The sequence below is a fragment of the Miniopterus schreibersii genome (genome assembly GCF_964146895.1).
Source record: "Miniopterus schreibersii genome assembly, chromosome: 8".
NCBI classification, from domain to species: Eukaryota; Metazoa; Chordata; class Mammalia; order Chiroptera; family Miniopteridae; genus Miniopterus; species Miniopterus schreibersii.
The window spans coordinates 14,249,813-14,276,518 of NC_138109.1; the positions used below are offsets into that span (position 1 = coordinate 14,249,813).

The 26,706-nt window shown below is 51.4% G+C and overlaps 2 protein-coding genes across 7 annotated transcripts; both read left to right on the top strand.

Moving 5' to 3' along the window:
- The first annotated feature begins 453 nt into the window (after window positions 1-453).
- On the top strand, window positions 454-10,421 carry CNKSR1 (connector enhancer of kinase suppressor of Ras 1). Of its 6 annotated transcripts, none has more exons than XM_081143777.1 (22): window positions 454-587; window positions 3,024-3,181; window positions 3,284-3,465; window positions 3,541-3,601; window positions 4,082-4,166; window positions 4,578-4,619; window positions 4,708-4,812; window positions 5,502-5,561; window positions 5,675-5,743; window positions 6,045-6,161; window positions 6,244-6,314; window positions 6,394-6,467; window positions 6,612-6,712; window positions 6,789-6,819; window positions 7,218-7,390; window positions 8,223-8,296; window positions 8,473-8,544; window positions 8,790-8,863; window positions 9,004-9,065; window positions 9,148-9,247; window positions 9,329-9,510; window positions 9,743-10,421. In XM_081143777.1, exons 3-22 carry the CDS (start codon window positions 3,402-3,404, stop codon window positions 10,010-10,012), a joined length of 1,887 nt encoding a protein of 628 aa, XP_080999903.1. In that variant the 5' UTR covers window positions 454-587; window positions 3,024-3,181; window positions 3,284-3,401; the 3' UTR covers window positions 10,013-10,421. The 6 variants fall into 6 exon arrangements, with proteins under 6 accessions (XP_080999903.1, XP_080999904.1, XP_080999899.1 ...); XM_081143778.1 differs by having other exon boundaries at window positions 467-568; XM_081143773.1 differs by lacking the exon at window positions 3,541-3,601 and having other exon boundaries at window positions 467-587.
- A 717-nt stretch (window positions 10,422-11,138) lies between these two features.
- CATSPER4 (cation channel sperm associated 4) lies at window positions 11,139-24,135 on the top strand (the record flags this gene model as incomplete). The annotated part of the gene is made up of 11 exons (XM_081144354.1): window positions 11,139-11,207; window positions 11,335-11,412; window positions 11,871-12,014; window positions 14,141-14,242; window positions 18,988-19,085; window positions 19,256-19,376; window positions 19,580-19,713; window positions 21,439-21,613; window positions 22,379-22,590; window positions 22,915-23,080; window positions 23,675-24,135. 11 exons carry the CDS (start codon window positions 11,139-11,141, stop codon window positions 23,729-23,731), a joined length of 1,356 nt encoding a protein of 451 aa, XP_081000480.1. The 3' UTR covers window positions 23,732-24,135.
- Window positions 24,136-26,706: the final 2,571 nt, after the last annotated feature.

The window sequence follows — 26,706 nt, forward strand, 5'->3', positions numbered from 1 at the left end:
CTCTAAAGGCTTTAGAGCTATTAACCCAGGTGTTCTGCACAGCAGTCCATTTTACAGACAGAGAAAACTGATAAAACTGATGCATTGTGAGTGGGTTAGCCCCTGTTCCCACAGCTAACAAGCTGTAGAGCTGGGGATTTGCACCCAGGGCGCTGGTTCCCTAAACTCTGGGCTTTGCTGCTTCACTCGATCACTTTTCAGCCCCTTTTTGAGGAGCCTAAAGGTCAAGGTGCCACCTGGGGCGGGACCCCAGGCCAGCTCTGAGGTCATATGGGTCACACACCGGTGGCACCGCCCCAGTGAAGCCGCGGGCAGCCGTGGGACGCCTGAAGGGCAGGCGGGAGTCAGACGGGCTGTGGGCCAATGGCAGCCTCGGCGCCTCACCTGGCCGACCACGTGGGCCCAGGTATGCTGGTGGCCCCGCCCCGGGCCCCGCCCACGCGGCCCCTCCCCACCCCTCGGCCCTGGGAGCGGAAATTCCTGCGCCCGCGGGACGGAGCGGGCCGCGATCCCTGCGCGCGGACCGGACTCGGCCATGGAGCCCGTGGAGACCTGGACCCCCGGGAAGGTGGCAGCCTGGCTGAGAGGTGGGTGGGGCCGGGGCAGAGTGGGGCTTGCGGGGCACTGGGACGGGGAGAGAGAAAGGAAAAAGGGCCTGCTGAGCCTGTCAGTTGGTGAGTCTGTCAACAAGTATTTTTAGGCGTCTGCCCTGTATATGGCACTGTGCTAAGGAGGTGAGGCCGGGAGGCCCGAGGAACCAGAAGGGGTCTCCCATCGCCCATCATCCCAAGAGGCTGCCAGGGTGGCGATGGGGAGGCAGTGGGTGTAATGAAAACAAGGGGACGGCCCCAGCGCGGCCCACGCCCACTGTATCTCCTTAATCTTCCCTCCGCCCCAGGGCGTAAAGGGCTGTTATTAAACCCATTTTTCAGAAGCGGAAACTGACGCACTGAGCCAGGAAGTGCTTTGCTCAGGCTTTGGAATAGAGCCGGCCCTATTTCCCTTCTCTCCACCCTGAGGCTCCCGGTATGTGAAGCAGGAGCCCCAACCAGATGAAAGGGTTGGCACAGCTCCTCTGCCCCCACCCCCGGGGTCTCCAAAGGAGATGCCCCCCAGGCTCAGTGAGCCCAAATGGATGGGAAAGAGCCCAGACTGCCCACAGACTCAGGTGGGAAGGGGAGGGGGGTCAGGACGTTTGTCCTAGAGGGGGAGGGGAAGTGGAGGGGCAGCATGAGTACAGTAGGGTCAGACTCAGGGTGCCCAGTCCCCATAAAAGCAGGGATTCAGGATTGAATTCAGACTCCCAGACTGGGTTTCAGGCCCAGCCCCTCCGCTCACCAGTTCTGTGACCAGTTTCCCTCTCCATAAAATGAGAATGGCAACTCAGGCGTCATGAATTGTGCAAAAGGAGACAATCGTTGACAAGTGCCTAGGATGTGTATGTAATTCAGTGTAGGTCAGTTGGGAGGCAGCACAGCACATGAGTTGTACATGGGAAAGAAGTTGCTCAAGGACCCATAGCCATGGAGTAACAGGTTTATGAACTCCTGTCCGGTGCTCTTAATGTCACACAGGGAAGAAGGGAGAGAGCTGATCACACACAGGTTCTCCAGGGAAGGGACCTGGCTTGCTTGGAATGGGAGGAATTCCTTCAAAGGGCAAGCAAACTGTTAGCCTTTAAGGTTATGTTTTCCCATCTCTAAAATGGGAATAACAGTAGTCTCTACCTTCTAGATTCGGTGAGGATCAAATATCTGAATATTTTTTATTAATTAATTTTTAACCCTTGACTGAAGAACGGTCCTCTCTTCTATTGGGGAAGGTTGTTCTCTTCCCAGCGTGCAGCTTCAGGAGGGATGCACATGGAGTGTTGAGGGAGGAAGGGGACACCCACCTAGCCAGCCAGATCAGCCGAATCAGCCCTGTCAATCAATGGGTGACAGATGTCACAGCCAGATTGCCCTCACATCCTGAATATGTTTAAAGCCCTTAAAATTTTACCCAGCTCCTAGTAAGCATTCAGTAGATATCTATTTTTGAGGGCCTACCTTGTACCAGGCGAGGGCTGGAATTAGAGATGAACGGTCATTTAAGGCCCTGTCCTTGAAGAGCTCTTGATAAAGTGGGAGAGGCTGATACTCAGTTGCAGGTGTTTCTGGAGGCACAGGGGGTAGTGGGAGCAGAAGAGGCCCCCGGCCCAGCCTGGGGAGTCTTGGAATGCTTCCTGGAGGGAGTTAGATGAAAAAGGGAGTGAAGGAGCTGGAAGAGCAGTCCAGTCAGAAGGAGTAGCACCTGCAAGGACCCCGAAACAGAAGAATGTTCCAGGAGCTGCAAGGAGTTAGTGCTCTGGATCTGAAGTGTTGAGTGTTAGGGGCTGTGTCAAGTGGTGAGACTGGAGAGGCACTGGGGAGCCTGATCCTACTGGGCCTTGTAGACCATGGTAAAAAGTCTGGCGATAATAGTGGCTGTCACTGATGGTCTACCACAAACCAGGAAATGGACCAAGTGTTTGATGTGTATCATGTCATTTACATATGATTAGAAGGTAGGTGCTTTTATTGTCACCATTTACAGGTGAGGAAACTGAGGTACAGAGCAATTAACTTGCTCTCTCCAGTGCTGGCACTCAGGCCTCCCTGACTCACAAGCTCCATCCATGTTCTTACTCCCTGTTCAGTAGACAAGCGAGCTTCAGAACACCTGGAGGATTTGTTAAAACGAGAAGTGCTGGGCCCTGCCCCTGAGTTATTTAGCAGGTATGGGGTGGGGCCAAAAATTTGTATTTCTAATTAGCTCTCCAGTGAGGCTGCTGGTGGTCTGAGAACCACCCTTTGAGAACCACTGCCCTAAACTATCCTCAACTGAGTAGCCTCATCTGTGAAATGGGCAGAACACAGCCTAGGTCTTAGGATTGTTATTAGGAACAGATGGGAGGGAAAAGAGCTTTATGGGAGTGAAGAAGTGGCCAGAAAGGCCATGACACCCCCTTGGCTCCCCCATGCTGACCCTTGCTGTTCCTCCAGGCCTCGATGATTCCCTGCAAGACTACCGCTTTGAGGATTGGGAGCTGCCTGGCAAGTACCTGCTCCAGCTCTGCCCCCGTAGTCTTGAGGCTCTGACCGTGTGGCCTCTGGGCCACCAGGAGCTTATCCTGGAAGGGGTGGAACAGCTCCGGGCCCTGGTGAGTGAATGGTGGCCACATTGGCAGCAGCTTCCACCCACCTGGGGCTGTCTGATGGACTGGCCACTGCCAGGGAGGTAACCTGCTCCCTCTCTGGCACAGAGCTCTGGGCTACAGACAGAGAACCTACAGAGCCTGACAGAGGGGCTGCTGGAGGGGACCCATGTCTTCCAGAGCTTAGTCCAAGACCACCTGGGAGGCTGTGCCGAGCCCCCTGCTGATGTCCTCAGTGCTGCTGTGGAGCTGGTGCGTGAGGCCCGTACCCTCCTCTTCTGGCTCAACAGGTACCTCAGGCTCCTCCTAGGGTACGGAGTTGGGGTGACTGGTGAGGGGACCCTTCTCATCCTTGGCATCCTCAGGGCCTAGGAAAGAAAAACAGAGCTTGGCTCTTGCTCAGATATGCTGGAGCAGGGCAAAGAGGTTAGTTGGTCTGTGCAGGGGTACTGGGACACCTGGGTTCCCACCGCACCCCCACCCCCAGCTTGTAATCACAGCAGTTATCAACAACACTGCATAGAGAGCTTCTCCTCCCCTTCCACTGGTTGCTGCTTGTCCCACAGGTCCCTGCATGAGTATCACCTCCTCAGGGAAGCCTTCCCTGTTTCATACTCTCAGAGCTCCCTACACTTCACAGCAGTTGAAGTTAAACTATTGATGGAATTTTGTGTTTAATTTCTGTCTCCCCAGTGCCTAAACAGAGCCTGGTAGTATTAGGTGCTTGACTAACAAGTCCTGTGCTAAGCTGCTTAACGGTATCAACCACCTCCTTTACCCCAAACCAAAACCCATCAGACTAGATATTATTCCCATGCCTCAGATCAGTAGTCAGCTCTAAGTGGTTCTGTGACTTGACTGTTAAGCACAGTCTGCTAACCACTGTTCCATCCTTTTCCCTGCCAGGTACCTCTTCACCCACTTAAACGACTTCTCGACCTGCCAGGAGATTGGGGAGTTGTGCGTGAAGCTGAGCCAGGCCTTGCAGGAGGTAGGAAAACCAGGAGCCAGGCTTGGCCCGGGCTGTAGAGACCAAGTCAGGTGAAAGCTTTTTATAACCTGTGAATCAGCACAAGATCGGGTGTGAGGGCAGGAAGAGGCGAGAGAAGGAAGAGAGGCGCCCAGCCACTGGGTAGGGGACGATGTGGGGAAGGGGTCTCCTACCTGGCAGGGGCACCCCAGAAGTTTGACTCTGAGGAGGGAGAAGGGAGAGGGTATGTGTGGTGACTTCTGGGGGTCTGGTGTCAGGGGGAAGACCTTGAGGCTGAAGCTCTAAGGCCGTATAGTTCTGGGAAGGGGGCCAGGGTGTAGGAGGCAGGGAGGGACTGCAGGGAACCCACCCAGCCCTTCGGAGAAGGCAGTGCTCCTACTCAGGGAAGGCCCCTGCTCTCACTGCTTCCAGGACTGTCCAGCAGCTGAGCGGGAGAGCCAAGTCCTGAGGATTGTAAGTGTGTGTGTGTGGGGGGGGGGTAAGTGGGGATGGGGTATGGTGGTTGGGGCTCAGGCTGGACATTGTGCTCCCCGTTCCTCAGTGCAGCCATGTGGCCGGGATCTGCCACAACATCCTGCACTGCAGCCCCCAGGAGCTGCTGGAGCAGAGGGCCGTGCTAGAGCGTGTGCAGCTGGATGATCCTTTGGTGAGCTCTGACCTCTTACCTCACACTTGTAAAAAAAAAAAAAGTCTTATTGATTGATTTTTTTAGAGAGAAAGAGAAACATCAAGTTGTTGTTCTACTTATTTATATGTTTATTGGTTGCTTCTTGCGTGTGCCCTGACTGGAGATTGAACCTGCAGCCTTGGCATATTGGGGCAATGCTCCAACCAACTGAGCCAACTGGCCAGGGCTAACTTCTCACCTCTTGGCAGCTTGGCCTGGGCCAGAATCCTATACTGTTACACCTAGAAGGCCTTTTTTGTACACATGTTAAAGGCCCGGAGGACTTTCCTGGGGTCTCACTGTTATTCAGTACCTTCCTCAATCCTCAGGTGACACATTCTAGCCCTGAAATACAGACCGGGAAAACTAGAGCCCCAGCACTGCCCCTGCCCTGCCCATCCCTGCTCATCCCTTTAGGAGAGTTGCTGAGAATCTCATACCGCAGAAGTCAGCAACCCCAACTTCCCTCTGACCCTTATTGGAGGAGTCGGCAGAGGCCCACAAAAGAGTGACAAGCCCAAAGTCACACAGCAAGTTGGACAGTGCCAGCTTGGGGCCAGCTCTTTCTCCAGTTCTGCCCACCCAAGAATTTTGTTGCCCAGCGGGGGTCCTGCCCACTGGCCCTGCTGCCCCCAAACCCTCAGTGACTGCAGCCTCTGCCTTCACAGGGCCTGGAAATCCACACCACCAGCAACTGCCTGCATTTCGTGTCCCGAGTGGGCACCCAGGTGATAGCCCCATACCTTTTTCAGCCGCCCGCCCCTAAGACCCTTTTACCTGCCTGCCAAGCAGCTTCACGCCCCAGGAGGGCGCACCCTCTGAGCCCCACCTCCCATACCAGGTCCCCTCCAACTTTCAGCTGCAGATCCTGCCTGGAGATGAGATTGTGCAGGTCAACGAGCAGGTGGTGGTGAGCGAGGGGGGAGACGGTGGGAGTGAAGGGGTTACTGAGGAGGACCCTGGCGGTGGGTGGAGGAGGGACTCTCAGTGAGACCAGGGTTGTGGGAGTTGCCTTAGTGAGGTGAGCCAGCTCACGCAGGCCAGAGCAGCCTCAGCAGAGCCAAGACAAAGGGGCTCACGGAGGCTTCCCGAAGGAGGATATGAGGCAGAGCAGGAGGCTGAGAGAGCTCTCCAACGGAGAGGGCTGTTGGGTTGCTGCAGAGCCTCCTGCCCAGCTTGATCTGGCCCAGTGTCCCTGTCCTGTTCCCCAGGTGGGCTGGCCCCATAAGAATGTGGTGAGGGAGCTGTTTCGGGAGCCAAACAGGGTCAGCTTAGTGCTGAAGAAGGTTCCGGTACCGGAGACACCCCCACCCGAGACACCCCCACAGGTACCTGCCGCCCGACCCTGCCCTCAGCCTGCTTTCAGATTCCTGTCACCAGTTGTATCACCTGTTTCTGGTTGTTCCCCAGACCCCTCCTCAGGCCCTGGGCTCCCCACAGCTGAGGGTCCCATCGCTGGCTCTGGCCCCACTGTCTCCCAGGTAACAGGCTCTGCCCTGGGTATGTCATGGTTGGGGAGCCATAGGCTCATCTCATCCCCCCTTGCTCTCCTCTCCCCAGGGCCGCATCTGAAGACATCTTTGCCTTCAACCTGACTTCAAACCCAAGCCCTGGGTCCAGCCCTGCCTCAACAGGTTGTTTCAAAGTCCCACAGGTGGTAATACCACAGGAAAGACATGTGGGGTGCCTGGCTCTGACCCCTGGACTCTGATACCCCCACCCTACTGCTGGGCCTGAGGCTGGGCTCATGGACCCCCACTTCTCTTCTTCCCTGACAGACTCTGCCTCCCTTGACCCTGAGCCCCTGCCTGTCACCCCTGCACCCCCAGCCACACTCCCAGCAGGGGTAGCAGAGACCAGTGGACCCCCAGGAGACAAGGTAAGCTGAGGGGCTCAGCAAGGAGGGGTGTGGTTCTGGACCCAGACCCTTCTCTAATCCGCTCCGGTCCTTTCAGAGTCCTGCCCCTGGTCGGAAGAAATCAAAAGGTATGAGATGCACCCGACCGTGTGGGGGCCCCTGACACGAGGAGCTCTTAGAAGTCTTTCCGGTGCTGGCAAAACCACCCCCCATACACACACGCTTCACACACAGCCTCTTCTGCAACGAGCTCTGTTTCTTGGGTCAGACAGACCTGTGCTCCCAGCCTGGGCCTCTCGTAAGCTCTGGGACTTTAAGCTAACAGCCTGCCCTCCGTCCTTTCATTTCCTCACCTCTAAAATGGGGAGAGTCCTTCCTCAGAGCTGACAGGTACAACATTCCAAGCATAGAGTATGGGTTCAGAAATATCAGCTGCGGGTGCTCTCATAGTGGGCAGGGGAGCAGATTTGGGGGTCCAGGGTGCCTTGCCAGCCCCGCACTGACTGGCCGTGCTGTGCCGCTGCAGGCGTGGCCACGCGGCTGAGCCGCCGGCGGGTGTCATGCCGGGAGCTGGGCCGGCCAGACTGTGACGGCTGGCTCCTGCTGCGCAAGGTGCCCGGTGGCTTCATGAGCGCTCGCTGGCGCCGCTGCTGGTTTGTGCTCAAGAGACACACGCTCTACTGGTACCGCCAGCCCCAGGTGAGACCCTACACACACACATAAGCAAATGAGTCACCTCAGGGCCACAGTTCTTGTTCCTACTCCACCATCTACTCCCATCTATGGTCACAGGCGGCCACAAACCCTCATGAGTCCCAGTGTTCCTGTTTCTTAAATGGGGACACTCTTCAAAGAGAAATGAGCTATGTGTGCAAAAGCACCTTTCCTTCCTCTTCCATTATTCTGTCCATCCTAGCGATAGGCCGTTTGTTCGATTGTTTGTTCATTCAGCAAACATTCAGGCGCCTACTGTGTACTCAGTTCCGGGCTGGCACTGAGGGCACAGGGAAGACTTGGACAGTTCTTGCCCTGGACTGGTGGGGGAGATGGTGAAAACTCACTCAAGGACAGTACAGGGAGCACATGCTCTGACAAAGGAGAAGCCCAGGGGGTGGGTGGGAGCCCACGGAGGTGGCCAGTCCAGCCCGAGGAGTGGCAAAGGCTTCCTGAGAAATCAGTGCCTGAGGTTAGTCAGAGGGGAAGGAGAAAGCAAGCCAGAAGGGAGAAGAGCCTCTGCGGAGCCCAGTGGTTAAGCAGCTTCGTCTATGCTTCTTGACCGAACAAGTGCAGGAGCAGGCTCCTCTTTTGTGGCTGTTTCTCTGGATCTCTTTGGCTCCCCTTTCCTGGCTCAAAGGCACCCCTTGGTCATACCCCCTGCCCCCACCTCAGATTTCTGCCCTGAGCTCCTGACACTGAGAGGTTTGTGGTTAGAGAGCCCAGGAGATGCCCTCTGTGGGCAGTGGCCTCAGGATCCTGTCTGGACCTTGAGAGTACTGGGGCTTCCTGCTGACCCTCACTGTGATACCCCCAGGATGAAAAGGCTGAGGGCCTCATCAATGTCTCCAACTACAGTCTGGAAAGTGGTCATGATCAGAAGAAAAAATAGTTAAGTCCTGGGTGTGATGGGCTGGGTGGAGGGGAGGTGGGGTGGAGAGAAAGGAAGATATAAAGTGACAGTAGGAGTGGGGTAGGGGCAGCAGGGGCCTGGGACTCCCAGGCAGCCCCTCTGGGTTCTAGATGGGCATGCCCAGGCTGAGTGAGGTCCCTCTGCTCCCTGGCAGTGTGTTCCAGCTCACCCATGAAGTGTACAAACCCTTCATCTTTGCTGCTGATACCCTAACAGATCTGAGCATGTGAGTGTCACCTTCCCCACCCCCAAACTCCCTCACGAGTGCCTGGGAGCCTGGATTAAAATCTCAGCTCCCTGCTAGTGATTGATCAAGGTACTCACTTTTCTTCTCATCATCTATGAAATGGGCTGATAAGAGTTCCTACCTCTCAGAGTTGCTCTGAGGATTAAATTAGAAGATCATGTAGGGGAAAGGCCCTTGGCATACAGGAAATGGAAATTCCCTGACACCCATTTGCCCCTCCACAGGTGGGTGCGCCATCTCATTACCTGCATTTCCAAGTACCAGTCTCCAGGCCAGGCTTCCCTACCCCGAGAGGAAGGTGGGTGTCTCACTGTGCCTCACTGAGCCTCTGCCTTTCCTGGGATGGGGGCTGAGAACTCAAATGCCCTAACCTACTTCCTGGCCTCCCCAAACCCTGTGAAGCTTAGTGGGTTCCCCAACTGCTCTTGTCTACCCCAGACTGCTACAGTGAGACGGAAGCAGAAGACCCTGATGATGAGGCTGGGTCCCGCTCTGCCTCGGTGAGTAGGGGACTGCTGGGGAGTGAATAGCAGGGCATAGAGCTCAGACTGATAGCTTCCTCTCCTTCCACCGTGCCCATAGCCCAGCCCTGCCCCAGCTGGGAGTCCACTCCATGGAGACACATCACCTACAGCCACCCCCACACAGGGCAGCCCACGGACTTCCTTTGGCCTTCCAACAGGTGCTGTGCTGGGGGTGAGAGCTGAGATGGAGGGCTGGGGCTGGGACGACCACACCCTCATCCTGCTCTCCCCTCCCACAGACAACAGTGAAGGGACATTAGAAGGAATGGTACAGGGGCTGAGGCAGGGTGGCCTGTCCCTCCTGGGCCAGCCACAGCCCTTCACTCACGAACAATGGCGGAGCTCTTTCCTGCGGCGCAACCGAGACCCGCAGCTCAATGAGCGAGTGCACCGTGTGCGGGCACTGCAGAGCACACTCAAGGTCAGCTGGGGCCACTGGACATGGCAGGGGGCTGGGTTTGGCTCTGGTTCCTGGCCCACACTCTGGGCTCAGCTTTGGGCTGGGCCGAGTTCTAGGTTCCTGATTTGAGGACCCAGGCTAGACTGGGCCAGGTGCTGGATTCTAGGCACTGGACTCCAAAGTTAGCTCTGGGCTCAGGCTCTGCCACCCTCCCCAGGTGATCATGGCACCTTAGTCCCTACTGTCCTCACAGGCAAAGCTGCAGGAGCTACAGGCCCTGGAAGAAGTGCTGAGTGACCCCGAGCTTACTAGAGAGAAGTTCCTGCAGTGGAAAGAGCAGAACCAGGAGCTCTACTCAGAGGGCCTGGGGGCCTGGGGAGTGGTGCAGGCCGAGGGCAGCTCCCAAGTCCTGACTTCTGACTCCAGAGAACATTCTGACCACCCTCTGCCCTCTGAACCTGAGGAGCACTCCCATCTCTGCCCTCTGACCCCAGAGAGCAGCCTCCAACATCCTGACCTCTGACCCTGGCCAGCACCTAGTTCCTGACCTCTGGCCCTGAGGACCACCTTCATCCCCAGCCTCTGACATGTCTAGGACAGAGCATCCTTGGTTCTGTTCAAGATTGGAAGTAGAAGTGGTTCATGGTTTCACCTCAGCCTGATAACCCTCTGCCTGACTGTCCACCATTTCTGCTCCCTTCTCCCCTGGGGAGGGGTAAAGTAACGTGAGCTCTGTTTCACCCTCTCCCACCTTGGCAACAAAGGAGTGGGAGGCTGGGCTGAAAGAAACTCTCTCCCATCCATCCATCCTCTGACCTGTGGAGGCACAAACCTGCCCCCCTTGGTCCTTTGGCACTTCTCCCCTCCCCAAACCAGTCTGTGCAGGCGTTCTTCACTTTACCAAATAAAGTCAATTTCTCTATCATGAATCTACGTGTGCCTTTGACTTCCATATTAGAATCAGGAATCTGTTCCATAGGGGACAGAAGGAAAAACTGTCAGGGGTAGGCGCTCTTGGTAGCTAGCCCACTGGCCTGGGCTCTGCATGCAGCTCCTGTGTACTAGGATGGGGATTGCTAATCCAGGGCTCGAGAGGGCTTCTACTCATGTCCATCTGTCCCCAACCCTTTGGAGACCAGAGGGTGCTTTCCTGCCCCATATGAGGGGGACAGTGAGAAATAAAGACCAGCCTTTCACTCTCTAGATAGGGAACATACCTTGCATGGAAGGGCAGGATGGGCCCCTGGAGACCGGAGTGGTAGGATAGCATAGCCAGTGGGGTGGGGTGCAGGCTATGGTTTGCTAGGAGGAAGGCCCTGAGGTGAAACATTTTCTCTTCTTAACTCAATGTCACCTCCAGCTCCTAGATCCAGAGCAGGGACACACCCATCTCCATCCAGGCTGTAGAGGAGACCTGACCTGCTCCCATCAGCCTCTGACCTCTGACTCAATCCAAGGTCCTTAGTGTCCCTGGCTTCCTCTGTGGGGTACTGAGGGGGTTCAGTGGGAGGAGCTTCTCTCGAGATTGGAATTCCTTGGTGGAATGCAAATAGCTGGAGGTCACAGAGGCTTCTATGATATCACCACGAGGGGGAGCAAGACCGCTTGGAATAAAGTTTCTTCGAAGAGTAGGAGGAGACTGAGCAACTATGACCGATAACTGGTGGCAGCAAAGGGCCAGGACGGCCACTACCAAGATAAGATCTTTGAATGTCATGGTAGGTGGCCCCTGTCTGGCTCCATCATTTAATCTGGGCATCCCAGAGTCAGGTGGGGCACAGGAGGACTGTACTGGATCCAGAGGGGTGGGGACCGCACTGATGGGCCCATTCCTCACCCTTGCAGAAGAGGTTCGTTCAGGAGCCCCAAGTCCGGCCAGAGGAGCAAGTGCTTATCAACTGCCGAGACATCACTAGCAGAAAGGTAAGGCCAAGGCTGGGGCTACAGCTAACCTCACTCCCACAGTGACCCTTTTGCAGCTGTGCCCATGGGGCAACAGGCCTTGTAATACCTCTGTCCCTTTTGCCTTCTAAATATCCTTCCAGAGGACAGTCCCCAGCAGTAATCCCTACAGTCACACCCCCATGATATGTTAGTAACCTCCTGTCAGTGCCCCCCACAGAAACCCCTATATAATGACAGTCACACACCAGCAGAGACCCTAAAAGAGTCTCCCTTCTAATGACCCCCGTAAAGATCCCCCAGCAATGAGCCATTTAGGTAATGACCTCTACACTGATACCCCATTCCATGATTCCCTCTTAGGCCCCTTCCCCCCAGAGTGGCCTTCCTCAGGGACCCCCTTCACTGAGAGCAAACACCCAGGCAGAGGCCTCCTGCGGTGATACCTGCCTGAAGAAAGGTCCTCCGCCCTCTCCCAGGATGCCTTGGAAATACAGGAGTTCATCATTGAAATGTTTGTCAAGAAGCTTCTCCGACACCCGGCCTTTCAGCTGCTGCTGACCCTACTGCTGGTGGTCAACGCCATCACCATCGCACTCCGCACCAACTCCTTCCTTGGCCAGGTGGGACTCTAGCCTGAGCTCTGCACCCATTGATCTAATGGGGTCCTGGGTAAGACACTTCCCTCTCTGGGCCTCAGGCTCTTCATCTGTCCATGATGATTGGATCGGCTGTTCTTCAAGGGCCTGTCAGCTCTGACCCTCCAGGGGTCTAGAAATAAAGGAAGATATTGTGACGGAGGGCACCCAGCTTGGAGGAATACTTTGCATTTGTACAGGAAGAGCAGAAGAAGTGGTGTGAGCAAGGCAGGCAAATGGATAACTTATAGGGAAGGGTATCCTGTTTTATTTATTTTAAATTTTTTTATTGATTTTGAGAGAGAGAGGAAAGGAAAGGAAGAGAGAGAAACATCAATGTGAGAGCAAAACATCGATCAGCTGCATCCTGCACATCCCCTACCGGGCATGTGCCCTGACTGGGAATTGAACCAGCAACCTTTCGGTGCACGGGACAATGTTCGACCAACTTAGCCACACAGGCCAGGGCATGGGCATCCCATTTTAATCAGTAGTCACTAAGAGAGCATCAGTCTGTGCCAGGCACTGCACTCAGTGTCAGGATTCCAGGTATGAACACAGCAGACCCAGTTCTGTCTCAGACAGACACAAACATGTCATTATAAATGCCTGAGTGTCCAGAGCACATGGGAGCTCAGAGAAGGCATCAAACCTGTTGGGTCAAGGAAGGCTTCCTGGAGAAAGGGACACTTAAGCTGAGAATAAAGAATGAATAGAGCCCGGCCAGCATGGCTCAGTGATTGAGCATCTACCTATGATCCAGGAGATCACTATTCAATGCCCTGGTTGTGGGCTCGATCCCCAGTAGGGGACATGCAGGAGGCAGCCGATCAATGACTCTCATCACTGATGTTTCCATCCCTCTCCCTTTCTCTCTCTGAAATCAATAAAGATATATATTTTTTTAAAAAGAATGAGAAGGTGACCAGGCAGAGAGAGGTGAGGAAGTGTGTTTGGGACAGAAGAAATTGCGTGTGCGTTCTATGTGTCCAACCTGAAGTCCACTGTGACGTTGGCCTTATCCTTGATATGTTTTCTTACAAAACGTATACTAATTACATGGATTGTGCTATTTAAAAGTCAATATTTTTTAAATGTCCAATGTGGTGGCTGATGAGTTCAGAAAGGTGGTCAGCGGCAAGGTCTTCACTTTGTGTCAAGGAGGGTAGCCTTTATCCTATGTCATTTGGAAAGCCAGGGAAGGATTTAAAGCATGGAAGTGACATAGCCAGGCATGTGTTTAGAAAACTTACACTGGCTGCCACACTGTGGGCCATGGAAGGAAGAGTATCAGGAATGGGAAAAGGTGGCCCTAGCTGGTTTGGCTCAGTGGTTAGAGCATCAGCCCGCAGACTGAAGGGTCCCGGGTTCAATTCCAGCCAAGGGCACATACCTCCTCGGTTGCAGGCTCAATCCCTGGCCCTTGTTGGGGCATGTGCAGGAGCAACCAACCGATGTGTCTCTCTCACATCAATGTTTCTCTCTCTCTCTTTCTTCCACTCTCTCTAAAAAGCAATGGGAAAAATATCCTCAGGTGAGGATTTAAAAAAAAAAGAATGGGAAAAGGTGCAGCAGGCAGGGCCATGTTGGGGACATTCAGGTGAAATATGACAGGGCTTGGCCAGGCCACTTGCAGTGAGTAAAAAGAGGCCACATGCATCAGAAGTTCCCTAGGAGTCAGATCCACGGGCCTTTCAGATTGATTTTCTTCATAGCAAACGCTTAGCAAGTACTGACATGTGCTGTCTTGTTTAACATCTGTCATCGTCTCACACACAGAAAGGGAGAGCACAGGACAATGCCCAACCAACTGAGCCACACTGGCCAAGACTGCTAACTGTCTGACCTTGGGCACCTCTCGTTTCCCATCTCTAAGATGAGAATACAACCTACTTTGTAGGATGGTGGTGACGGTAAAGCAAAAATGATGCTGGCGTGGTCTTAGCACAGCGCCTGGCATGGACACGCAAAGTGTGCTCTAAAGGAGCTACAAAGATGCTGAGGATGAAGAGCAGCAGGAATATGGGCCTTCCCCCCCCCATGACATCCCTGGCCCTGCCCAGTCCCCCACTACACTGACCTCTCTGCCCCTCTCTTTGTCTTCCATGTAGAAATATTATGAGATCTTCTCTATCACAGATGACATTGTGTTGACCATCCTTATCTGTGAGGTTCTCCTTGGCTGGTTAAATGGCTTCTGGATTTTCTGGAAGGTGAGATCCTGCCCCCCCCACCCCGCCATCGCCCCTACCCCTCCTAAGGAACTGCACCCCACCCAGTCCCCATCCCTGGGCTCCTGGCCCTACAGACTGAGGTGTGTGTGGGTGTGGGTGTGTGTAGGTGTGTGTAGGTGTGTGGAGAGAGAGAGGAAGAAAGACTGCTTCCGAGATGTCTGATACAGTAACTTGTACTAGAAGTGCAGCCTCCCTGGGTTCTAGTCCCTGCTCCAGCCTTTCCCTATTCTGTGATCCTGGGAAAACCTTATACAGGAATGTCCTGGGATGTCCTTATATAGGAAATGAGATTGAGAGCATTCACCTTAATTTACAGGATTCAAGAGCAGTAGTCAACAAACTTTTTCTATGAAGGGTCAGATAAATATTTTAAGCTTTGTAGGCCCTCCAGTCTCTGTTGCAAACACTCACCTCTGCTGTGGGAGCACAAAGAAGCCATGGACCCCAGACAGATGAGTAAACATGGCTGTGCTCCAAATAACCTCATTCATATAATTTGCATGTGTCAACAAGTATTATTCTTTTGATTTTTTTCCCCCCAACCATTAAAAAATAATAATAAAAACCATTCTTAGCCTGAGGGTTTTACAACAAAAGAGCTGCTGGACAGATTTGGCCCCACCTAGAGTTTGCTGATGGCTGTTCTGGAGAGTATTGAGGTGTTTCTGTGGGAATGGGTCTGAAAGTTAAATGAGGCAAAGACTCAAACTCTCTGTTTGAATAGGCTTCCTGGAATCAAGAGATTTCTGGAATCAAAGGATTTATTTTGCCTTTGGGCATGTTTGAGAAGAGGGTTTAAAAAAAAAAAAATCCAAAAAAAAAGGCCTCTCACCTAGCCGGCATGGCTCAGCGGTTGAGCATCGACCTATGATCCAGGAGATCGCGGTTCGATTCCCAGTCAGGGCACATGCCCAGGTTGTGGGCTCGATCCCCAGTAGGGGTGTGCAGGAGGCAGCCGATCAATGACTCTCTCATCATTGATGTTTCTATATCTCTCTCCCCCTGCCTTCCTCTCTTTGAAGTCAATAAAAAAATATTTTTAAAAAATGTTTAAAAAAATACCTCTCATAGAAAGGAAGTACCATTTAAATATAGTTACTAGGCCCTGGACAGTATGGCTCATTGGTTGGAGCCTCAGCCTGAGTACTGTAGGGTGTCGGGTTTGATTCCCGGTCAAGGGCACGTACCTGGGTCGCCAGTTCCTTCCCTGGCCCCGATCAGGTGTTTGCTAGAGGCAGGGAATTGATGTCTCTCACATCGATGTTTCTCTCTCCCCCTCTGTCCCTTCTACTCTCTCTAAAAATCAATGGAAAAAATATCCTCTGGTGAGGATTAAAAATAATAATAATAAAATAGGTATAGTTATTAGAACGACCAATTCGAATTATAAACTTTCCATGGATTAGAGGTTTCACTTCATAGAACACAGAATGTAGAACCCAGAACAGAAATTCTGAAGTCTGAAAGTCTTAAAGACTGCTTTGGGAAAACAAGACTTGCAAGGATGCTTTTTCTTTTTTAAATAGGAAAGATATATATATTTTTTCTTTTTATGTCTTTATTGATTTCAGAGAGAGGAAGGGAAAGGGAGAGAGAAAGATAGAAACATCAATGATGAGAGAGTCATTGATCAGCTGCCTCCTGCACACCCCAGACTGGGGATGGAGCCCTAGACCCTGGCATGTGCCCTGACCGGGAATCGAACAGGGATCTCCTGGATCCTAGGTGGATGCTCAACCGCTGAGCCACACCAGCCGGGTAGCAAGGATGCTTATTAAGAAGAAAAAGAATAGGATGGTTCGTATTTACATGCCTCAGGTACTTTGCTTTTGAGAACGTTTCCCTGCACTTCTTTAACAGAACTAGCTCTAGGGTGTAGGCAAACATCAATTCACTAAGAGGGAACATTCCTCCTTCATCTTCCTGAGATTTCTTTCAGCAGCACTTAGGACCTGCACTTTCAAGGCTAAGCCCCAGAGTTTCTTGGCACAGGAGGTCTGAAGCAAGCATGAGGATCTTGTGTTTCTCCAAGTCATTCTGCTTGTCCCCTAAGCCAGGGTTTCTCAACCTCAGCACAACAGTGTTGATGTTTTGGCCTGGATAATTCTTTGTTGTGGGGTCTACCTATGTATTTTGTAGGATGTTTAGCAGCATTCCTGGCATCTACTCACTAGATACCATTAGCACTATCCTAGTTGTGACAACCAAGAATGTCCCCAGACATTGCCAAATGTCCCCTGGAGGGCAAAATCACCCCTGGCTGAGATAATGTTCCAAACCCTAACCTTTCATCTGGGGCCAGGCTACCAATGCCAAAAGCCAGAGCTTGTTAGAAGCTGTCTTCCCCACCCCCATCTCTTCCCCTGGGTCCTCGTACACAAAGCCTGCTCTCTGTTGCATGGGTGTGGTGCAGTGGGTGGTGAGAAGACAGAAAGGGAAAAATACAGGGAAGGGAGGAGAGTCTGGAAATTAACATCTTAAATATTACCCAGCCACATAGGGATTCCCACTTTTGTCCCCAGCTCTCCTTTTTTTTTTTCTTAACCACCCCTTTGTGACTCCTTTTTCTTCCTCACCTCCACAACCTATTAATCACTATTTCGCCATCTAAATATTTCTCAAGTTTCTTATCATCCGCATCTCTGCTATCCCTGTTTTAGCTCTTGCTTTGTCATCCCTCACCAGGATGTTGCTATGGCTTTCTGTGTCCCCCTCATGCCATCCGAGAGATCTTCCCAAGGCACAAGCCTAAGTATCCCTGCTTATTTTTGCAGCCTTGTCACTCCTGGCCTCACCTTTGGTGTTCCAGCTGCACCAAACTGATTGTAGCTGTATTCCCCAAACACACACACACACACACACACACACACACACACACACACACACACAGCCGTTTCTCACCTCCATGTCCTTGTCCATGCTCACCCCTATCTATGAAACCTCTCTGATTCTTACTCACTTGCTTTACTCCTACTTACAGCTTAAGATTCATTCAAATGTTCTCCCTTCCAGGAAGTCTCCCTGTCTCCCCCAGACTAGGGTAGGTGCCCCTCTGTGCCTAATACTATGTGCTTAGCTCTCTCACCTGGAGTTAAAATTTACTGCTTGTCCACCTCCCTCAAAAAAAATTATCTGTGAGCCCAATAGGGCAGAAATCCTGTATCTTCAGAATCTGGTTCAGGGTCTAATATATTGTATGTGTTTAATACTGGATGGACAGAGGGATGGATCTGTAGACAGGCAGACTTGTATCTCCTTGTGTATGTGTAGGTGCAGACGCTCTGAATGTGGGACACCAGGAAAGCTTGTGTTTGTTGGACTACCCAAGAAATTTAAGAACATTTTTTTCCTTTAAAAACAGGTCTTTTAAAAAAATGTAATACAGATACATAATGGTGAAAACTATATTTAAAAGTACACACAGGATTCTTGCTTTTACGCCTCTCCTTTCACCCCTTTCTCTCCCCCCCCCCGCCCCCCGTAGCCTTTGTATATTTCTAATCTCCTGTTCATCCCATCACTGTTTGTTTTTCGGTCATAAGCAAAGCAGTAACATACTACAAACATTGTTCTGCACTTTGCTTTTGTCACTTAATGGATCCTGGCAAGCTTTCAATATCAGTACATGGAGATCTTTCTAATTTTTCTTATTTATGGCCGCACAGTACTTCATTGAATGAATGCGTAATAGTTTATTCAACCAGGGTCCAACTGCTGGACACTTCGGTTGTTTTCAACTTTATACAAATGTCGTTTGTACCTGTACCAGAGTTTCTGTGGGTCAGGTGTCTAGAAGTGGGACCAATGTCAAAAGGTAAATGCATCTACTGTTTGTTAGATAGAGCAAATTCCCCTTGTTAGCAGTAGTGCTTAAATTTTTCACCCATGTGAGCTTCCCCCCCCCCCATTCCTAGATAAATTTGTGCCTTATTGGACAAAGGGCTTATAAAAAATTCCTGTCTCTCTTGTCAGTGAAAGCTAGTTCACCTCTGAACTGGCTACTGAAGCAGTGGTCCTTGATGTTTTTATTAGTATTTATTTATTTATTTGTTTGGTAATCCTTACCCAAAGATATTTTTTCCATTGATTTTTAGAGAAAGTGGGAGGGAGGGAGGGAAGGGGGGAGAGAGACACACATACACACATCGATTGGCTGCCTCCTTCACACACCGGGACCAGGCCAAGGAAGGAACCTGCAACCTGGAATGAAACTGTAACCCAGGTATGTTCCCTTGACCTGGAATCTAACTTGCGACCCTTTGGTGCATGGGCCAATGCTCTACCTACCACTGGGCCACACGGGCCAGGGCTATTAGTATTTATTTTCATTTTATTATTAATTGGAGTGTGTTTTACACAAAGCCTGGAGCATCTAAACACTCTCCTGTCACTTAACTGTAGGGCAAGGCCATTTTCAGCAGTCTATTTAACCAAGGTGAGTGCTCAGCTCAGGAACTAGCTGTATGTATATGAGTCTCCACTGTGTGTCTCTGAGACTGCACTTGGCTGTTGACACACGTATAAGTCAACATGTATGAGTGCATGCCTGTTGGGTGGGATGTTTTATGAGCAACAGAATAACAGCTGTGGATGGCAGATGACTGGTCCTGCTGTGAGATGAACATTGAGCCCCTCATCCTTGGGGTGGGAGAAGGCAGACCCAGGATGTCCCTATGGGCTGGGCCTGACAGACCCCATTGGGGATGGCCCCCCCCACCCCCCAGGATGGCTGGAACATCTTCAACTTCCTTATCATGTTTATCTTGTTCCTGGGGTTCTTCATTAATGAACTCAAAGCCATCTCTATCACCTATACACTCAGGTGAGCTGGGAACTCTGGAGAAAAGAGGGGGACCTGCCTGGACCCTGGGAAAGAGATGGGGTGGTATTACCAGCTGGGGGTTAGTTCTGTCTGTCTGGGCAAGTTGGGTGGCAGTGAGGATAAGGGGCCTGGGAAGGGCTGAGGGGCATCCCTGAGAGGCTCTGCCACAGGGTCCTTCGTCTCGTGCATTTGTGCATGGCGGTGGAGCCCCTGGCCCGGATCATCCGCGTCATCCTGCAGTCGGTGCCTGGCATGGCCAATATCCTAGCCCTCATCCTCTTCTTCATGCTGGTCAGTGCCTCTCCCTCCCCACCCCCACCCCAGCCACTCCCCTTTCCTAACAGGCCACGGGGCACTGGGGACACAGGGGTGTCTGGAGAAGAGGAGAGGCTATGGGCCCAAATCCCTGTCATCCCCTTGGCAGTGCTCATTTGCATGTGCCATCTCCAGGAGTCTTGGGTGAAGTTAGGGCTGGGCTTCTGTCTCTTCGGCAGGTGTTCTCCGTGTTTGGGGTCACTCTCTTTGGTGCATTCGTGCCCAGGCATTTCCAGAACATGCGGGTTGCCCTGTATACCCTCTTCATCTGCATCACCCAGGATGGATGGGTGGACATCTACAGCGACTTTCAGTGAGTCCCCGTGGGGCTTCTGGTCCCCCAGCCCATCCAGGCAAGGCAGGGGCCGGGATCCCGTGAGGGAAAAGGGCTCTGGTGGGAGTGCAGCTCCGGGGCCGCGGATGAGGTTCGCCCAGCAAGAAGGGGGTGTCAGGGCTTTACACTGGAGGAAAGAAGACCTCTGGGGCTGGGGCCTCTGGGTTTGTGGACCTCTTGAAACCTTTTCCTCTTGAAATTCCACCCATTCAAAATCCCACTAGAGACCTATTCATGCATAGTTCTCCCATCATGCTAAACAGCTTAGTAGCTAGGCCTTGGGCACAGGAGCTGTCTGGTTGCACTAAGGCTTCAGGGCAGCCTCCCAGCCCACACTGGAGCCCACCAAACTGCCTGGACTCCTGAGTACTTAGAAGTACTTGTTTCATTTATCCTTAGACCTGCTGCCCAAGGTCATGCTTGGCCATGTTCTTTACCCCGTTCCCATTAAGTCTAAACCCTATTTGTTTCCAGTCCACTTCAGGGTGTTGGGACCACTGACTCATTTCTTTTTATTGCCTTCATGTGAGAGCAGAAGCCCAATTGGTAAAGGGCTTCTGCTGTAATTGTCCATTATGATTTCGGTAGTAGAGAAACCATAGAGTGTGCAATAAAGGTGGACTGGGCTTTTGAGTCTTTGCTCCACCACACTAGCCATGCAACCTTGGACAAATTACTTCATCTCTTTTCTGAGCCTCAGTTTCCTCATCTGTCAATTGGGGATTATAATACAATATTAACTATGTCATGAATTGCTGTGAGGATCAATAGAGAAAATCTATGTAAATCTCTTAGCATAGAACCTGGCATAGTATACACATATGCAGAGAGAGAGAGAGAGAGAGAGAGAGAGAGAGAGAGAGAGAGAGAGAGGGAAAACACTATTATTTGGGAAAATATTTTATGGGAGATTTACAACAGGTATTAACAGTAGGTAGGATTTTTCACGTACATTTTCCTTGTGATCCTTCTATAATAAGCTTGACTTACTGTTTTTAAAGAATGTATTGATTGCAGAGGGAGGAAGGGAGAGGGAGAGAGCTAGAAACATCAATGATGAGTCACTGATCGGCTGCCTCTTGCAAGCCCCCTACTGGGGATCTAGCCCTCCTCCTGGGCATGTGCCCTGACTGGGAATTGAACCTCCATCTCCTGGATCATAGGTCAATGCTCAACCACTGAGCCATGCTGGCCAGGCTACTTTTTATAATAAGAAAGAGTATAGCCCGGCTGGGCGTGGCTCAGCGGTTGAGCGTTGACCTGGGATCCAGGCGATCAGGGTTCGATTCCCGGTCAGGGCACATGCCCGGGTTGCGGGCTTGATCAATGACTCTCTCATCATTGGTGTTTCTATCTCTCTCTCTCTCCCTCTCCTTTCCTCTCTCTGAAATCAACAAAGATATATTAACAAAAAAAGAAAAAGAAAAAAAAGAAAGAGTATAGCCAATAGACTAAACTTGGTAATGCTGATATGCAAATCCCCACCTTGCAGGGCTGGGTTACGGACCCCACTGTCTGGCAATACAGCAGGTGCTCAGTAAAGAGCAGCTGCTCTGACAATTAGAAGTAGGCATTAGATCTGCACAGTAGCAGTGAAGCAGCAGAAGTCCTAGTAGGCCTTGAGATAATTTCCCCATTTCATAGATGAGGAAACTGAGCTCAGAGGGCCAGGGCAGTGACAGGGCCCCTGCCTGCCATCTCCAGGATGGAAACCAGGGACTACGTCATGGAGGTTGCCGGTGCCCTCTATTTTGCCACCTTCATCACCATTGGTGCCTTCATTGGCATCAACCTGTTGGTCGTCGTGGTGACCACAAACCTGGAGCAAATAATGAGAACAGGAGAGCAAGGGCAACGGAATCAAATAAGATTCATCGAGGTGAGTGAGATGGGGAGGGCACAGGGAGGAGAGGGAGCGTGCGCATAAGTGCTGACTTGAGCATATTGGGTATGCGTGTGTGCTGGCACACTCAGGTGCCCGGAGAAAGCCAAGCCTGAGACCCAGAGGCAGCATTTCCACCTTGAGTGCCAACTTACCACCTGGGGCTTCTGGGGGGGGTGTAGATTTCCTAGATGTCTTATTTCTATGGCAACTCAGACTGAGCAGCCTGGGTGACCTTAGGGCATTTAACCAATCTAAGCCTTGATTTCTTCTGTAAAATGGGAATAATAATAGTATTTACCTCACAGGGCTATTATGAGACCTACATGGGTAAATGAACAGTACTTGCCACATACTAAGTACTCACTAAATGTTAGCTACAGTATTATTTATTCAAGGGTAGAACTTCCAAAAGATTGGGGAAGTAAAGGGTGTAGTACTTTGCAAAGTGTTGAGGGCTCTGGGCTGTGACTTGAGAGTAGATGGGCTTTAGAAGTTTACTGGGTAGGGATTTAGCAGGAGTGAGGTGGGGGGTAAGTTTTAAAAAGGGGTAAGAATTGCCAAAGAGGTGGGGGAAGGGCTTGTATATTTGAACTTGAGCTCCCCCAGGGTAGGGAGGCTAAGATTGGTTGGAGCTGAAATGAGGGACATTGAAATCTTGGTGTCCTAGGAGAGTCATCCTCCCTGCGGCCAAGTGGGAAGGGGCTGGGGGAGGGGGTGCCGGCTGAGCTATCTGTCCCCTCTCAATTTTCTCTTCCCCAGACGGTCAACGAGGAGGAGTATGGAAATAAGGACCTGCCACTGGTGCACTGTAATGTGGCCCGTTTGGAGATGTCTGGTCTTCCCCAGGAGCCCCTTGTGGGGGGTCCCATGTCGAACCTCACTGAAAACGCATGCGACAACTTTTGCTTGGTGCTGGAGGCAATACAGGAGAACTTGATGCAGTACAAAGAGATCCGAGATGAGCTCAACATGTAGGGCGGGTACTGGGGATACCCCCGAGTCCTGGGAGTTAGGGCTGAGCGCAGCCTCAGATTCTTCTGGCCTTGTGTCCTCACCATTTTATAATGCAGACCCTGAGGCCCAGAGAGGTTAAGAGATTTGCCAGTGGTCCCCCAGCATTTTGGAGGAGCTGGAATCCAGACTTCCCGGTTCCTCCCGTCCCACACAAGCGAACGCGCAGCTTGGCCTGGGTCTCTGTCAGAGTGAAGAGGGCGGATGGGGGGGGGGAACACCAGGGAAAAGGTGGAAGGATTGCCCCCCTTTTCCCTGGAACGCACTCACCCCTCCGCCCCCAGGATAGTGGAGGAGGTACACTCCATCCGCTTCAACCAGGAGCAGCAGGAGGAGCTGTTGCAAAGGCACAAGTCCAAGACCCAGTCGATGGAGAGCAAGCCCTCCGTGGACATCCATGAGATTACTAGCCAGCAAGACTTGATCACTGCGCTCGTCAACAGGGAAAAGGTGCAGCTTCCGTCTCCTACCCGATCTGTGCCCACGGCGCCGTCCTACCCAGCCCAGCCCTGCCTAGTCTCTGCCAAATTACTCAAGGTTTCTGTCCATTCCAAGGCCCGCCCCCTAAACTCCTACACCCCAGCAGTCACTGCCAACCTGCCAGTCGGGGTGGGTTCCACCTTTCCTTCTCCAAGATGCCCTGCCCCTTCCCGTCACATACCCCCATTGAGCCCCTTCAGATTCTAGTTCCCTCAAACCTGCTCTTTCCTAGAGAGGCTTGGGCCAGCTCAGTTCCTGCTTAATGGCAGATACTTTGGCCCACTGATGGCAGAGGACCCCTGGGTCCTGTTGAGAGTGCATAAGAACAGCCTCCTCCTGAGGGGGAAGCTTCTAGGGAGAAAAAGGCACACACCCACGTTAGTTTCTGCTTCCCACACCATCTCTGGGCTCCCAAGCTCAGAGAGGATACTAGGCAGGCTAGAGGTAGACATATGAAGGACTTCCCTGGGAGGCCTTGATGGGGCACCCTTGAAGCTGGAGGAGTGGAGTAAGGAACATATGCCATGTCAGGGCAGGGTGTTGACAAGACCTCTTGGTTTGCAGGTTCAGGAATCTAACACAAATGTACTTAAAAAGTACAAGAGCAAGAGCAGCCGCTGAGAGGGCAGGAGGGAAGCCAAGGGGCCTATGTGCACACACCCAGCCGCTGCATCTTCCTGCATCCCAAGCATGACTTGGCTAAGCCTGGCCTGAGCTCATTCTCTCCCTTACACCTGGAGTGATGCCTCGGGCTATGGAGGTGGTGTCATCTCCAGGGCCTGTGCCTGTGAGCCCCAGGACCAGAGTAGCCAGGATGGAGAAGGACGCTGGATGGGAGGCGGAGCCCTACAGCAAGGGAGTGCTGGCCAAGACAGTTGGAATTTGGCCTAAGGAGGGCCCCCCCCAGTCCCTCATTCTAGGCCAGAGCTAGATGGGGCCTAAGTGGGCCCAAGAACTAAGAGGAGAAAGGTGAGGCCAGTACGGCCAGGCATCTGTGTATTGACAATAAAATTTTGTGTTGGGATCAATGTGTCTGACTGGTGGATCTCCAACCCCTTGGGGCAAGACAGATTTTGCCTCTCAAAAGCCTATTTGTCTCATGGGAGAGTCACTGACTGCCCTCTAGAGCTTCCAGTCTAATGGGAGAGAGAATTTGCACCCTAAATAATTCTGACTTAATGGTAGAGATATAATCCCTGCCCTTAGAGTCCTAAAATTTGGAGGTTGGGACCTCCTGCCTGATGCAGAAGACAGCCAGCCCTACCCTCTCTGTCTTAGGATGGAAGATACTGGTCCTCATTCTGGGGAGCCCTAGTCTAATGGGGTCACCACTGACCAAGTCCTGCAGGTACAGGAAGCTCCATCTTGGGGCAATGGAGAATGACTGGGCCAAGAGTGAGTCCTGGCAGACTTGCTAGAGGAGAGGAGCACTGAAGCTTATTGGAAGACAGCAGGGCGAGTTTGCGGATCAGGTCAATGAAGCCTGGTGGGGAACTTGTGGATCTGCAAGGCCTGTTTGGGACCTCCACACCAAACACCACTGAGAGCCACAGCAGGTTTTAGAGCTAGCAACACAGAGTCTGAGAAAGCTATGGCAGTCATGGGCGATAGGAAGAAATGTGTTGGAGGACAAGATTCTGGTCCTCAGGCAAGTCACTGGTCCTCATTTTCCCAATCTGTGCAATGTGGAGAGAATGAGATTGGTCTCTAGCTCTAAAATCAAATGGCCAACTCTCAGCCCAGGAGTTGGGAGACAGGTGAGATAAGCCACGTCTCTGAGACTCAGGTGCCTGGTGTTGCGTGGAGGGGAAGGCTGGAAGGCCCAGAGTTCTGCCCAGCTATTCAGCAAAGACTGGCAATTAGGGACCTTGGGAATACTCAACATTTTAAATGGGAGTCCCTAGAGGCCCACTGATTGAAGCTGACGGGAAACTCCACCCTCCATCCCCTTCCTATCAGCATTGGTTTCACCCCAGAGAAGCCGCCTGGGGTCTGCTAGAGAAAAGTCTGGGCACCTGAGGACAGGGTGATATACTCAGCAGGCAGGTGAAAGGTGGCATCAGTGCCAGCAGTGCCCCACTATCTTGGAGCCATTGTCATTCCCCTGTTTGGACCAGGACTTTTCCCAGTGCCCTCCAGGATCATCAACCAGCAGAGCTATGGGCAGCAGGCAGCTTTTGCTGCTACTGCTATTTATTGGGGATGGAGCCCTCAATCTACCTTGTGAGTATCCACATACACCCTTTCCATCTATCTTTCCCTGGGGACACTCACACCCCTCTCCTGGCTGGCCAGAGAGGGGAAGAAGGTGGTGGAAAATTAGATAGTATTCCCAGAAAGATCCTATAATGTGAGCACAGCCATCCTTTTTCTCTCCCTCTCCCTTTCTCTCTCTCTAGAATCAATGAAAAACATACTTGGGTGAGGAGTACAAAAATAAAATAAATCCTGAAGGAAAAGGGCAAAATATTGACTATACTATGCTTACGTATCTCAAGAAGAAAATAGAATGAAACAGAAGTGAACAAGGAAGCTATTGAACTTAAGCTATACTTAGTTGACCAGTTAAAAAACCCTCTGTTCTGTGTAACAATAGATGCTTTTAAAATAAACCACCAGACAACACTTAATGAAAGTGAAAGCAGTAGCTCTTATTAGAACTAAGATGCAATTAGTTTATTTTCTCGTTTTCTTTGCTTAAGTTGGGGTGGGGCATATCTGGCCAACTTTGGTCTTTTTTTAGTCATTGCAGGTGACAGTTCCATTGATATATTTATTGAAAAATGAAGCCCGGCCGGGCATGGCTCAACAGTTGAGCGTCAACCTAGGATCCAGGAGATTGTGGTTCGATTCCCAGTCAGGTCAGATGCCCGGTTTGGGCTCGATGCCCAGCAGGGGGCGCGCAGGAGGCATCCGATCAATGATGACTCATCATAGACGTTTCTACCGCTCTCCCTCTCCCTTCCTCTCTTTGAAATCAATAAAGACATATTTTAAAAAAATAATAAAATAAAATAATAAGGTAACTGAAGACTTAAGAACATCTCATATCTAAAATATGATCGTGAATATTCTCTGAAATTAACACCAAAAGTCTTTGTTAAAATATAAATGAGAAGTCATTCACATTTTAAAATTGGTACTGTAAGTTCCTTTTAAAATATATGTTTGCTATTTGTAAATTATTTTTCTTTTTTTTAATTTTATTTTTCAATTACAGTTGACATTCAATATTATTTTATTGCCATTTGTAAATTTAAATCTCAGCAATTCACTGTGTTTCCAGTCAGGTTCCTCTTCCATTCTCTGCATCAACTCTTCAAATCCTCCCGATTCTTCGAAGCCCTCTACACGTCCCTGTTCCCTCCCTCCTTACAGATGCTTTTCACAAGAGAAATAGTAGCCGTCTAGTGGATGTTTCTATCACCTACCAGTCTACTTCCTACCCACCAATCCACAAATTTATTAATTTAGACACCTATCCTTACCATTAATATTTCAACAATTTCTAAGTTCAGAGGATACTCCCTAAATTCATCCATCATATCACACCCAGATTCATTATCCATGAAATCTATTTTATGCCTTCTATATTC

Bases quoted from the DNA above. Each gene is read 5' to 3' on its own strand.
- CNKSR1 (XM_081143773.1), top strand. From the start codon at position 536: ATGGAGCCCGTGGAGACCTGGACCCCCGGGAAGGTGGCAGCCTGGCTG. The intron at 4,167-4,577 runs GTAGGAAAACCA...CACTGCTTCCAG, and splicing joins TGAGCCAGGCCTTGCAGGAG to GACTGTCCAGCAGCTGAGCG. The intron at 6,162-6,243 runs GTACCTGCCGCC...GTTGTTCCCCAG, and splicing joins CACCCGAGACACCCCCACAG to ACCCCTCCTCAGGCCCTGGG.